Here is a 10,665-nt window from a genome sequence, read left to right on the forward strand (position 1 = left end):
ACTTTACCTTGTGTTTATTTGGGATCTCTTATCCTCAGACTTTATTTATATTTATTACTTTCTGGGTTGGAAGTACTCACTATACTCCCTGCACCTTGTGTGCAGATCCAGGTACACCACAGGGTAAGTGAGGATTTGTTTAGCTGAGCAGCAATATCCGGGAGTATCGAGGTAGCTGCATGGCGTTCGCAGCCTTGATCTCTCCCATCTATCTTTATCCTTTTATTCGCATTTTTTCTAGACAGACTTGTGATAGGTGAATATTCTGTATTAGAGGCTCATGTTCGTGACACCAGATTCTGTGGGCTGATTAGTATTTTTATTTTGGGGTTTCGAATGTTAGAAACTATTTCAGAAATTCCGCATTAAATTTGGTATTTAGTAGTGAATATTTAATTATCCACTATGATTAATCGGTCAAGGTTGTCTAAATGGTCGGGCTTGCCTAGCAGTGTGTTGGGCGCCATCACGACCGGGGTTGGGTCGTGACAGGATGCAAGAACTATTTTGCAAATCAAAAGTGGAGACTCACCAAGGTATCATTGGTTATTGCAAATGGGGTTGCTCGTGGCACGTTGTACTGGACAAATGCAGAAATATGCCAAGGTGAATTGAACGCGGCACAAGATGAGATTTCTGCAGATTTGTGGCACAAAAAAATGGGTCATATGAGCGAGAAGGGATTGTAGATTCTTGCCAAGAAATCACTCATTTCTTATGCCAAAGGTACAACGATAAAGTCTTGTCACTATTGTTTATTTGGTAAGAAGCATAGAGTCTCATTTTAGACATCGTCTGGAAAAAATTGAATATACTTGATTTAGTACATTCTGATGTTTGTGGTCCAATGGAAATTGAATCGATGGGAGGTAACAAATATTTTGTTACTTTTATTGATGATGCTTCACGAAAATTATGGGTTTATATTTTGAAAACCAAAGATCAGGTGTTTCAAGTTTTCCAGAGGTTTCATGCTCTAGTAGAAAGTGAGACGGGTCGAAAGCTAAAACGTCTTCGAAGTGACAATGGAGGTGAGTACACTTTACAGGAATTTGAAGAGTACTGTCCAAGCCATGGGATCAGACATGAAAAGGCAGTTCCTGGAACCCCACAACACAATGGCGTAGCCGAAAGAATGAACCGCTCCATTGTGGAGAAGGTGAGAAACATGCTTAGAATGGCTAAACTGCCAAAGTCGTTCTGGGGTGAAGCAGTTCAGACAGCCTGTTACCTGATCAATAGGAGTTCATCAGTTACGTTGGCGTTTGACATCCTAGAAAGAGTATGGACCAATAAGGAGGTGTCCTACTCGCATTTGAGAGTGTTCGGTTGCAGAGCTTTTGCACATGTACCAAAGGAGCAGAGAAAAAAGCTAGATGATAAATCTGCTCCCTGTATATTCATCGAATATGGAGATGAAGAGTTCGGGTACAGATTGTGGGATCCTATAAAGAAGAAAGTCATTAGAAGCAGAGATGTAGTCTTCCGAGAAAGTAAAGTTGGAACTGTTGCTGATATATCAGAGAAGGCCAAGAATGGTATAATTCCTAACCTTGTTACAATTCTTTCTTCTTCTAACTATCCCACAAGTGTAGAAAGTACGACCAACGAGGTTACCGAGCAGGGTGAGGTTATTGAGCAGCGGGAGCAACTTGATGAAGGTGTCGAGGAAGTGGAGCACCCCACTCAGGAAGAAGAACAATCTCAACCTCTGAGGAGATCAGAGAGGCCAAGGGCGATGAGGGGGAGCCAGAAAGTCTTAAGGAGGTGTTGTCCCATCCAGAAAAGAACCAGTGGATGAAAGCCATGCAATAAGAGATTGAATCTCTACAAAAAATGGCACGTACAAGCTGGTTGAACTTCCAAAGGGTAAAAGACCACTCAAATGCAAATGGGTCTTTAAACTCAAGAAAGATGGAAATGGCAAGCTGGTCAGATACAAAGCTCGATTGGTGGTTAAAGGCTTCGAACAGAAGAAAGGTATTGATTTTGACGAAATTTTCTCACATGTTGTCAAAATGACTTCTATTCGAATAATTTGAGCTTAGCAAGAGCAATTGGATGTGAAAACTGCATTTTTTCATGGAGATTTGTAAAATGAGATTTATATGGAGCAGTCAGAAGGATTTGAAGTAGCTGGAATGAAACACATGGTGTGCAAATTGAATAAGAGTCTTTATGGATTGAACCAGGCACCAAGGCAGTGGTACATGAAGTTTGACTCATTCATGAAAAGTCAAACATACATAAAGACCTATTCTGATCCATGTGTATACTTCAAAAGATTTTCTGAAAATAATTTTATTATATTGTTGTTGTATGTGGATGACATGTTAGTTGTAGGAAAAGACAAGGGGCTGATCGCAAAATTGAAGGGAGATCTATCCAAGTCATTTGATATGAAGGACTTGGGCCCAACACAACAAATTCTAGGGATGAAGATAGTTCGAGAGCGAACAAGTAGAAAGTTGTGGCTATCTCAAGAGAAGTACATTGAACGTGTACTGGAACGCTTCAACATGAAAAGTGCTAAGCCAGTCATCACACCTCTTGCTGGTCATCTAAAGTTGAGCAAGAAGACGTGTCCTACAACACTGGAGGAGAAAGGGAACATGGTTAGAGTTCCTTATTCTTCAACAACTTTGATGTATGCAATGGTATGCACTAGACCTGATATTGCTCACGCAGTTGGTGTTGTCAACAGGTTTCTTGAAAATCCTGGAAAAGAACATTGGGAAGCAGTCAAGTGGATACTCAGGTACCTAAGAGGTACCATAGGAGATTGCTTGTGCTTTGGAGTATCGGATCCAATCTTGAAGGGCTATACAGATACTGATATAGAAGGTGACATTGATAACAGAAAATCCACTAGTGGATATTTGTTTACATTTTCAGGGGGAGCTATATCATGGGAGTCGAGGTTGCAGAAGTGTGTCGCACTCTCTACAACTGAAGCGGAGTATATTGCCACTACTAAAGCTGGCAAAGAGATGGTATGGCTCAAACGGTTCCTTCAAGAGCTTGGATTGCATCAGAAGGAGTATGTCGTCTATTGTGACAGTCAAAGTGCAATAAACCTGAGCAAAAACACCATGTATCATGCAAGGACGAAGCATATCGTCGTGAGATATAATTGGATTCGAGAAAGGATAGATGATGGGTCTATGTAGGTAAAGAAGATCCATACAAGCCTTCGGACATGCTGACCAAAGTGGTACCAAGAGAAAAGTTTGAGCTATGCAAAGAACTTGTCGGCAAACACTCAAACTAGAACCTCCGGTGTTACCTCCTTCAGGTAAATGGGACTGCAGGGGAAGATTTTTGGGGTCCAGCCCATAAATTAAGGAAGACAACTTTCTTCCTTTGCCTTCTTTTTCTAATTTGGCCGCCACTTTTCCTTTTGCATAGTCAACATTGTAGGCTGTGTCAAATGTGGTAGGCGTACAGAAAGAAAATGTCAAGTGTAGTAGGAGAGGTTCTGCCTATTAAAGGAGAGCTTCGACTCTCATTTCAATACACCAATCTCAGAGGAAAAATATATATGAGAGTTAGAAAGAAGGAGTGAGGTTTCACAGACAGGGTATAAGAAAATAGTCTGTGAGAAAAATAGAGAGTGAGTGATACTGTAGTGAGGTGAGAATATCAAAAGAGGGTTATTTCTTTTGAGTGTTGTAGCGATCTTTTGAGTATTTTACTCGGACGTACAAAGTGTAAAATTCCTTGCTATAGTGATATTAGCTGCTCTTCTCGGGGCCGTGATTTTTTCCCTTATTCAAGGGTTTTCCACGTAAAAATCTTGTTGTCGTTGTTACTTTTTTTTTTCTTGTTAATTACCGTATCTCCGTGCTACGTTATTATTCTGCCTTTTATTACCGTGAATATTATTCTTGTAGGGGGGTTATTCCCAACATATAGGTCATATGGTGATCACAGGGACTCAAAATAAGAAGAAAAATCCTTACACCCGCGTAAACCCGCAACACGCCCCGTCCTGCATCAATTTTATGAAAAATATTTCAACCCGCCCTGCCCCGCCTCGCATAGTCCTAAACCCGTACCGTCCCACACCCGCATCGCCCCATTTTCCATTCCTAGGTTCGATTGTCATTTTAGCATATTTACAAATCGATAACCGAAACTGAACCTATAACATTCAAATTCGAACCGAGCCGATAAGCAGCACTAGTCAAACCATGAAAATTGGGGCTATTTTGCGCAAATTTAAAAAACAAGGACAAAATAACAAAGCGCTAAAAGAGGCTAATCGTGCAAATCATACCTCTAGTTGGTTTTAGGCTTCACTTTCTTTTCTCCTACACTTACTATTTCACTCTACACTTTTTTCCCCCAAATCCTCTTCCCCTCTGCGCGATGAGTCCAACTATTGCCAACTGCTGAAGAACTCGTAAGGGTGTCATTGGTAATCCTTGTTCTCGTTAACTTTTAAATTATACTTCTCTCGCACTTTTTTTTTTTTTTGAAAAAAAAGAAGAAAAAACATGTTGGAATTGGTGTATGCTAGCTGCAGTTATATATGTTCTTTAGGGTTTCTAATTTGATGTTCAAATCTAGCAAAAATCTGGTGAAACAGCTTCGTAAAGCTTATTTTGTTACTTAAAAGTTAAAAATGACCTTATTTTATTGTTGATCGCGATGTTTAATAAGCTTAGAAGAAGAAGAAAACAGATAATATGATTTTGGGTTTCTGCACTTTTGATTTTTCTTCTTAATCGACAAATGTATTTTAGAAGTATTGATAGGAGTTGTTCTTTGATGTGAGAATGCAATGTTACATGGAGTTGTTTTGTTGGTACATATCCAGGTAGAGATGTGTCAAAGTATCCACTATGGCTATGTCAAAGTTTCTAATTTTTTGTGTATTTTAAAGAATTTGCACAAAATATCCACTCCGTTATTGTACCCGTTCTATTTTGATAATTGTATATGAAGGCAAAGTAATTATCCATATATAGATATTAAGGGGAGATAATGGACTGATTGCAACTACAATGCACCTTTATTTCCTATGTTGATTTGACCATGTGAAGAGCCCTTTCGTCCATATAGTTTGGAGATTCGTTACTTCGTATTCATATTGTTGTTTATTTTCTACGGTTTCTTGGTGATTTTTGTTATGAGTGATCCTTTCGTTCCTATTTTGATGTGACAGTGTGAATAGTAGTTCTGTTCTGATAGTTTGGAGGTTTTGTCAGTTTTTTCCCATATAATTTGGAGATTCCTTACTTCGTAATATTGCGTATTGTCTCCAGTTTCTTGGTGATTATTCTTATAAGATGTTGCCTGAGGGAAGAAAGCATTGTCAAGGTTTACCTCCTGACGTCCTTATCAACCTTCCTGATAATGTAATCGATGTCATTCTGATGTGTTTGCCTTGTAAAGATGGTGTGCGGACAAGCGTATTATCGAAGAAATGGAGGTATCACTGGTGTAGACTTGCAAAGTTTGAGCTTGATGAATCTCTTTGGAGAACACAAAAGGATCGACTTTACCCTACAGTTAGACTTGCAAAGATTGTTTACCAGCTTTTGACCCATCATGAAGGACCGATTACTAAGTTTAAGCTCCGCATTGCTCATGCTGATCTGAAAGAATGTCCTGAGATTGACAATTTCATATATTTCCTGTCTAGGAAAGGCATTCAACATCTTGTTCTTCACCTTCCAGAGGACGGTATATACAAATTGCCTTCTTCACTTTTCATATGTTCACAACTAAGGCATCTAAATCTTCACGATTGTTTAATACATCCTCCACCGGCCTTTAAAGGGTTTGATAGGCTAGTCAGCCTGGAACTATGTAGAGTCACAATTTCTTCTGAATTGCTCGGAAGTTTAATATCTCATTGCCCGTTGCTTGAGCAGTTCGTGCTGAAAATCTCGGAAAGTTTAAACATAATTGAAATTAATGCTCCAATGCTGAGATCCTTTGATTTCACAGGTAGTATAAGTTCTATCTGTCTAAAGAATGTCCCTCTTATGGCAAAAGCATCTCTAATGCATGAGGGTTCTTCTAGGGAGGCAGAGAATTTTGATTATGCAAAGTTTTTCGAGTCATGTTCTTCTCTCGAGCACCTCCTATTAAACTTCAAATATGGCAAGGTAGAAGTTGCTTCATGACTTTATTATTATGCACTTTCACGGATGGAACTTCTTTCGGGCTGACGCATCTTGAGTTTTGGTGTTCCTAGTTCTTTGCAGATGAAACACCGACAAGGCTTCCCTTTGATCTTAACCGTCTCAAACATTTGCGCCTGTCTAATATTGTGGTGAAGGAATCATATAAGCTCTCATGTGCTCTCTGCTTGATAAGAAGCTCCCCATATTTAGAATATCTCGAAATTGAGGTTCTTAGTGCTTTGACTCTTTTCTTTTTTCCTTCTTCATTCTTCTTAGATCCTCAATAATTTGAGAGTTGACTTCTTGTTATCTTTTTAGATCTATGGATATTATGATGGTGCTCCAGAATCCCTTGAACTCGAACGTTTCTCAGATATCACATTTAATCACCTCAGGGAAGTTACGCTAATAAAATTTGGAAGAACAACGCTTGAGATGCAGCTTATCAAGCTTTTGCTAGCCAAGTCGCCAATGTTGGTGAAAATGCTCATCTATCCAGTATTTAATCTTGAGACAACATCAGAAATACTCGATGAGCTATCAAAGTTTGGGCATGCATCACCTAAAGCGGTAATAGTCTACTATGATAAAAAAGAAGTAATAGTCAACTTCTCATGATCTTTGGCGGAAACATTTCAAAGTTAAAACTGAATAGATAGAAACAGATGTTGATGTAGTATTATAACATTGTGTTTTGCCTTTTTGTAATAAGATAAAGAGACGCGCGAATATTTGTTTAGGAACATGAGCATTTCTGGAAGGATGTTTTGGTTGGTTTGTTAAGGATTTTCACTTTTAGTGTCTGCTTATGAATGATTTGTTGAATTTGACATACACATGAGTATACTGTGGTGGTTTATTCAATATTATGTTGTGGTTCAGTGTTGAATTTTATATATATTCGGCTTCCGCAACAGTCAGTTCCTTAAATATGGCAAGCTTGAAGCACTTCTTTTTGGCTATGCCTGTAAGGTAGAGAGCCATGGAGATTTGATACTCTGCTATGAATTTTACAATTTGTCTACTAGCTAGCACATATGCAATCTTTTTTAATGAAAAGATGTACTCTTTTTATTTGTTGCTAAAAATGAAAAAAATACTCAATATGGTGTAATACACATTATTCAATTATCTCCTATTTTGTGGAGCTTAATTCTGTTTACAAGTCGAATACCATTGTTCTTATTCACTGATTTTCTTAATATTGTAAAGTAGTGCTACCTTTGTTTCAATTTATGTGAACCTATTTAACTGGACACGGAGTTTAAGAAAAAAATAAGACTTTTGAATTTGTGGTGCAAAATGATGGACATATATTTTGTGTGGCTACCAATCATTGCATAAAAGTAAATTATTTTCAAATATAGAAAGGAGTCGTTCTTTTTGATACAGACTAAAAAAATAGGTTCAAATAAATTGAAACGGATGGAGTACTTAAGTCCTTTGAGAATCTCAGATTTATATTATGTACAAAGTTGATCCAATTTTGTATTACTTGTTTGGCAAAAGTAAATCTCGTTGTGTGGATCAGGCATATGGTACTTGAAAAGAAAATTCGGTTTAAATTTTCTGCTTACTAGAGTTCTTCTTTATGCATGTTAGAGACTTGATTTTATAGGATATACATTCATTATACTATGATATACTACTAAAGTATTTTCGTACTATGTTATATTTAATACAATGGTTTGCTATTATAAATAGGCGAACTGAGATTAATAAAGTAAGATAGAGTAATTTTCACACAGTGTCCAGTATCAGTATCAGAGTCCAACTAATTCCGATTCGCGCCAGGATGGTAAACTGCTCCTAACAAAGGTGATTCCTTATTCATGGCTCAAAGCCAAGACTTCTGGTTAAGGACGAAGGAGTACTTACGACTCACAACATGACAACACGACCCTTTCCACAATTTCCAACTATATTCGAGAAGTTTAATTAATAAAAATACTTTTTCGAGCATAAGTGTATAATAAATTTGATATTTTTTCAGTTAACTACTACTACTATGTTATCATAAATTGGAAAAAAAAATGAGGATAATATTATTTTAGGGAAATCTAGGCGGTATGCCCTATGGAAACATAAGTTAACACAATATAACATTGATTTAATTTTCTTTCATTCAGTACCCTTAATTTAGTTTTTAATCTATTTTTAATTTATAAAATATACTTGTATACTATCCTAACAGATATACTAAGTATTACACTCTCCCCCACCCCCACATAGTTAGCACATTTAGAACATATTCAAACATAGGTGGATCCTGAATTTGAAGCTTATAGGTTCCTACCATAATTTTACATAAACATATAATAATAACTGAGTTCATAGATAAATATTTAGTAAATCTTTTAATAAAAATACATGGTCTACCCAAAAATTACTAGGTTTTCAAAAACCCATATACAATAAATCCGCCATGAACAGCTTGTTTGGATTGTTTTTACATGTTGTTTCATATCGTATTGTATTATATTGTATTGTTTGATGGATACAACCTTTGAATAGATTATATCGTCGTCGTTTTATGATATCACACTCCAACAATATGAAGAATAAACTTTGCAATCTAATTAAGGAAAAAATAGGATACAGAGTATAATTATTCATTAAAAAAATAGGGTAAATACTAAAATATAATTATTTAATAATAAGTAAGGGCAAGATAAGAGAACAAAAATAAGGAAATGACGTCACCAAACCAAATCCGTCGTTCCATAAAGTGACACTTTTCGTCGTTATGAAATGAAGGATTAAACGATAGGATATAATAAACTTTAAATAATAATCAAAACAAATATTGTATTTGAGTCAGTTGGCCATGAAAATTATTTCACTTGTTTCGAAAAAAATTTACTTTTTTTTTGGAAATCAGTGTTTGGCCATAAAATTTTCAATTTTCACTTGAAGATGAATTTGAAATTTTTCGAAAATTTGAAAAATTTCAAAAAGCTGTTTTTCAAAATTTTCACTCAGATCACTCACAAAAATTCAAAAATAATCCAAAATTATACTCATATCCAAACCCAACTCTAATTTTCAAATACTATTTTCATTTGAATTTTTTTTTTCTCACTTTTTTCAGAATTTTACAATTCTTATGTCCAAATGCTCACTTAAAGTAACACACAATACAATATAAATACTAACAACCATCCAAACAAGCCGTTAACAGCTGAAGCAACACACTAGGAGTGGCAAACGGGCGGGTCGGGTCGGGTCGGGTCGGGTCGGGTCGGATATGGTTCGGGTTGAAAACGGGTAATGAAAAAGCAGATTAATTATCCGACCGGACTCATATTTAATACGGATAAAAAACGGGTTAACCGGTGGATAATATGGGTTACCGTATTATCCATGGCTTCTTGTATATGATCACTTTTGGGAGAATTCTTAGTCTCTCTAACTTGAGAAACCCCAAATTTGAGACTTTACAAATATAAAAGTTAGACCCATTGGTTATCCATTAGTTATTCATTGGTTATGCATTTTCTAAATGGATAATATGGTTCTTATCCATATTTGACCCGTTTTTAAAAAGTTAACTATACAACCAATTTATTAGTGGATAATATGGGCGGTTAACTATTTACTTTCAATCATTTTGCCACGCCCTACAGCACACAAGTAGGCGCATAAGGGTTTCTCATAAGGATTCCATCCTTTTGGAATTTCCATCATCAGCAATCTTCTTGTAAGCTTAAATTATGCTTCCATCATTTATTTATTTTTGTGTTTTAATCATTTATTCCCTTTTGAATGAACTTCAATAATAAGTCTCTTATGTTCTTTTTCAATACTATGTTTTAATTTTTAGTTTCGTTTTGGGGGTATGTATATGTGTTCTTTAATAGTGACTTCTTAATGTAGTTTTTGTTAAAAACATAAGAAGCCATTGACGTTTCTCTCACAAAAAAGGAAACTGGGCAAAAAGATCTTTCAATCTGGTTAATTGGAAATTAAAACAGTAAGGAGTTGTTTGGTTGGTGAACAAGTTATTGTGGGATTAATAATATAACAACAACAACGAGCTAGTGTATTCCCACAATTGGGGTCTGGGGAGGGTAAAATTTATGCAGCCTTATTCCTCCCTGAACAGGCAGAGAGGTTTCCGATACACCCACAACTAAGAAAAAGATGAAAGAAGCACTGATAGTAAGTAATAACAGTACAAGATATTTAGAAAAATAAGACTACGATAGCAAAATAAAATATGAAAGAAGCACTGATAACAAGTAATACTGGATTATAATATTAGATTAAGAATGGCATGATTATTTGGTGGATATACTTTTATTGTTAGATGTTTGGTTCATTTGACTAAAAATGGGATATAAAAGTATAATACAAAAAATGTGTTTGCTTTAAACTAGAAAAAGTGGGTGAACTTTTATTTTCAATTTTAGCTTTGGCTTTCTTAAAGACTTTGGGAGAAGAGTTTTGTAGAAGGACAAACGTGTCATTTGGTGCTTAATCCCTGGTATTGTTTGCCCACATTGAATTGGGGGGGGGGGGGGGGGGG

At 36.3% G+C, this 10,665-nt stretch overlaps 1 protein-coding gene across 3 annotated transcripts; it reads left to right on the plus strand.

The window, feature by feature from the left end:
• On the plus strand, positions 4,299 to 7,006 carry LOC109225504 (F-box/FBD/LRR-repeat protein At1g13570-like). Of its 3 annotated transcripts, none has more exons than XR_002067932.1 (5): positions 4,299 to 4,420; positions 5,271 to 5,958; positions 6,035 to 6,119; positions 6,209 to 6,364; positions 6,456 to 7,006. XR_002067932.1 is itself a non-coding variant. In XM_019390191.1 (5 exons), exons 2-5 carry the CDS (start codon positions 5,295 to 5,297, stop codon positions 6,753 to 6,755), a joined length of 1,014 nt encoding a protein of 337 aa, XP_019245736.1. In that variant the 5' UTR covers positions 4,299 to 4,420; positions 5,271 to 5,294; the 3' UTR covers positions 6,756 to 7,006. The 3 variants fall into 3 exon arrangements, 2 of the variants coding, with proteins under 2 accessions (XP_019245736.1, XP_019245734.1); XM_019390191.1 differs by having other exon boundaries at positions 5,271 to 5,691; positions 5,959 to 6,119; XM_019390189.1 differs by having other exon boundaries at positions 5,271 to 6,119.

Source organism: Nicotiana attenuata, chromosome 5 (assembly GCF_001879085.1).
Source record: "Nicotiana attenuata strain UT chromosome 5, NIATTr2, whole genome shotgun sequence".
In the NCBI taxonomy this organism is placed as follows: Eukaryota; Viridiplantae; Streptophyta; class Magnoliopsida; order Solanales; family Solanaceae; genus Nicotiana; species Nicotiana attenuata.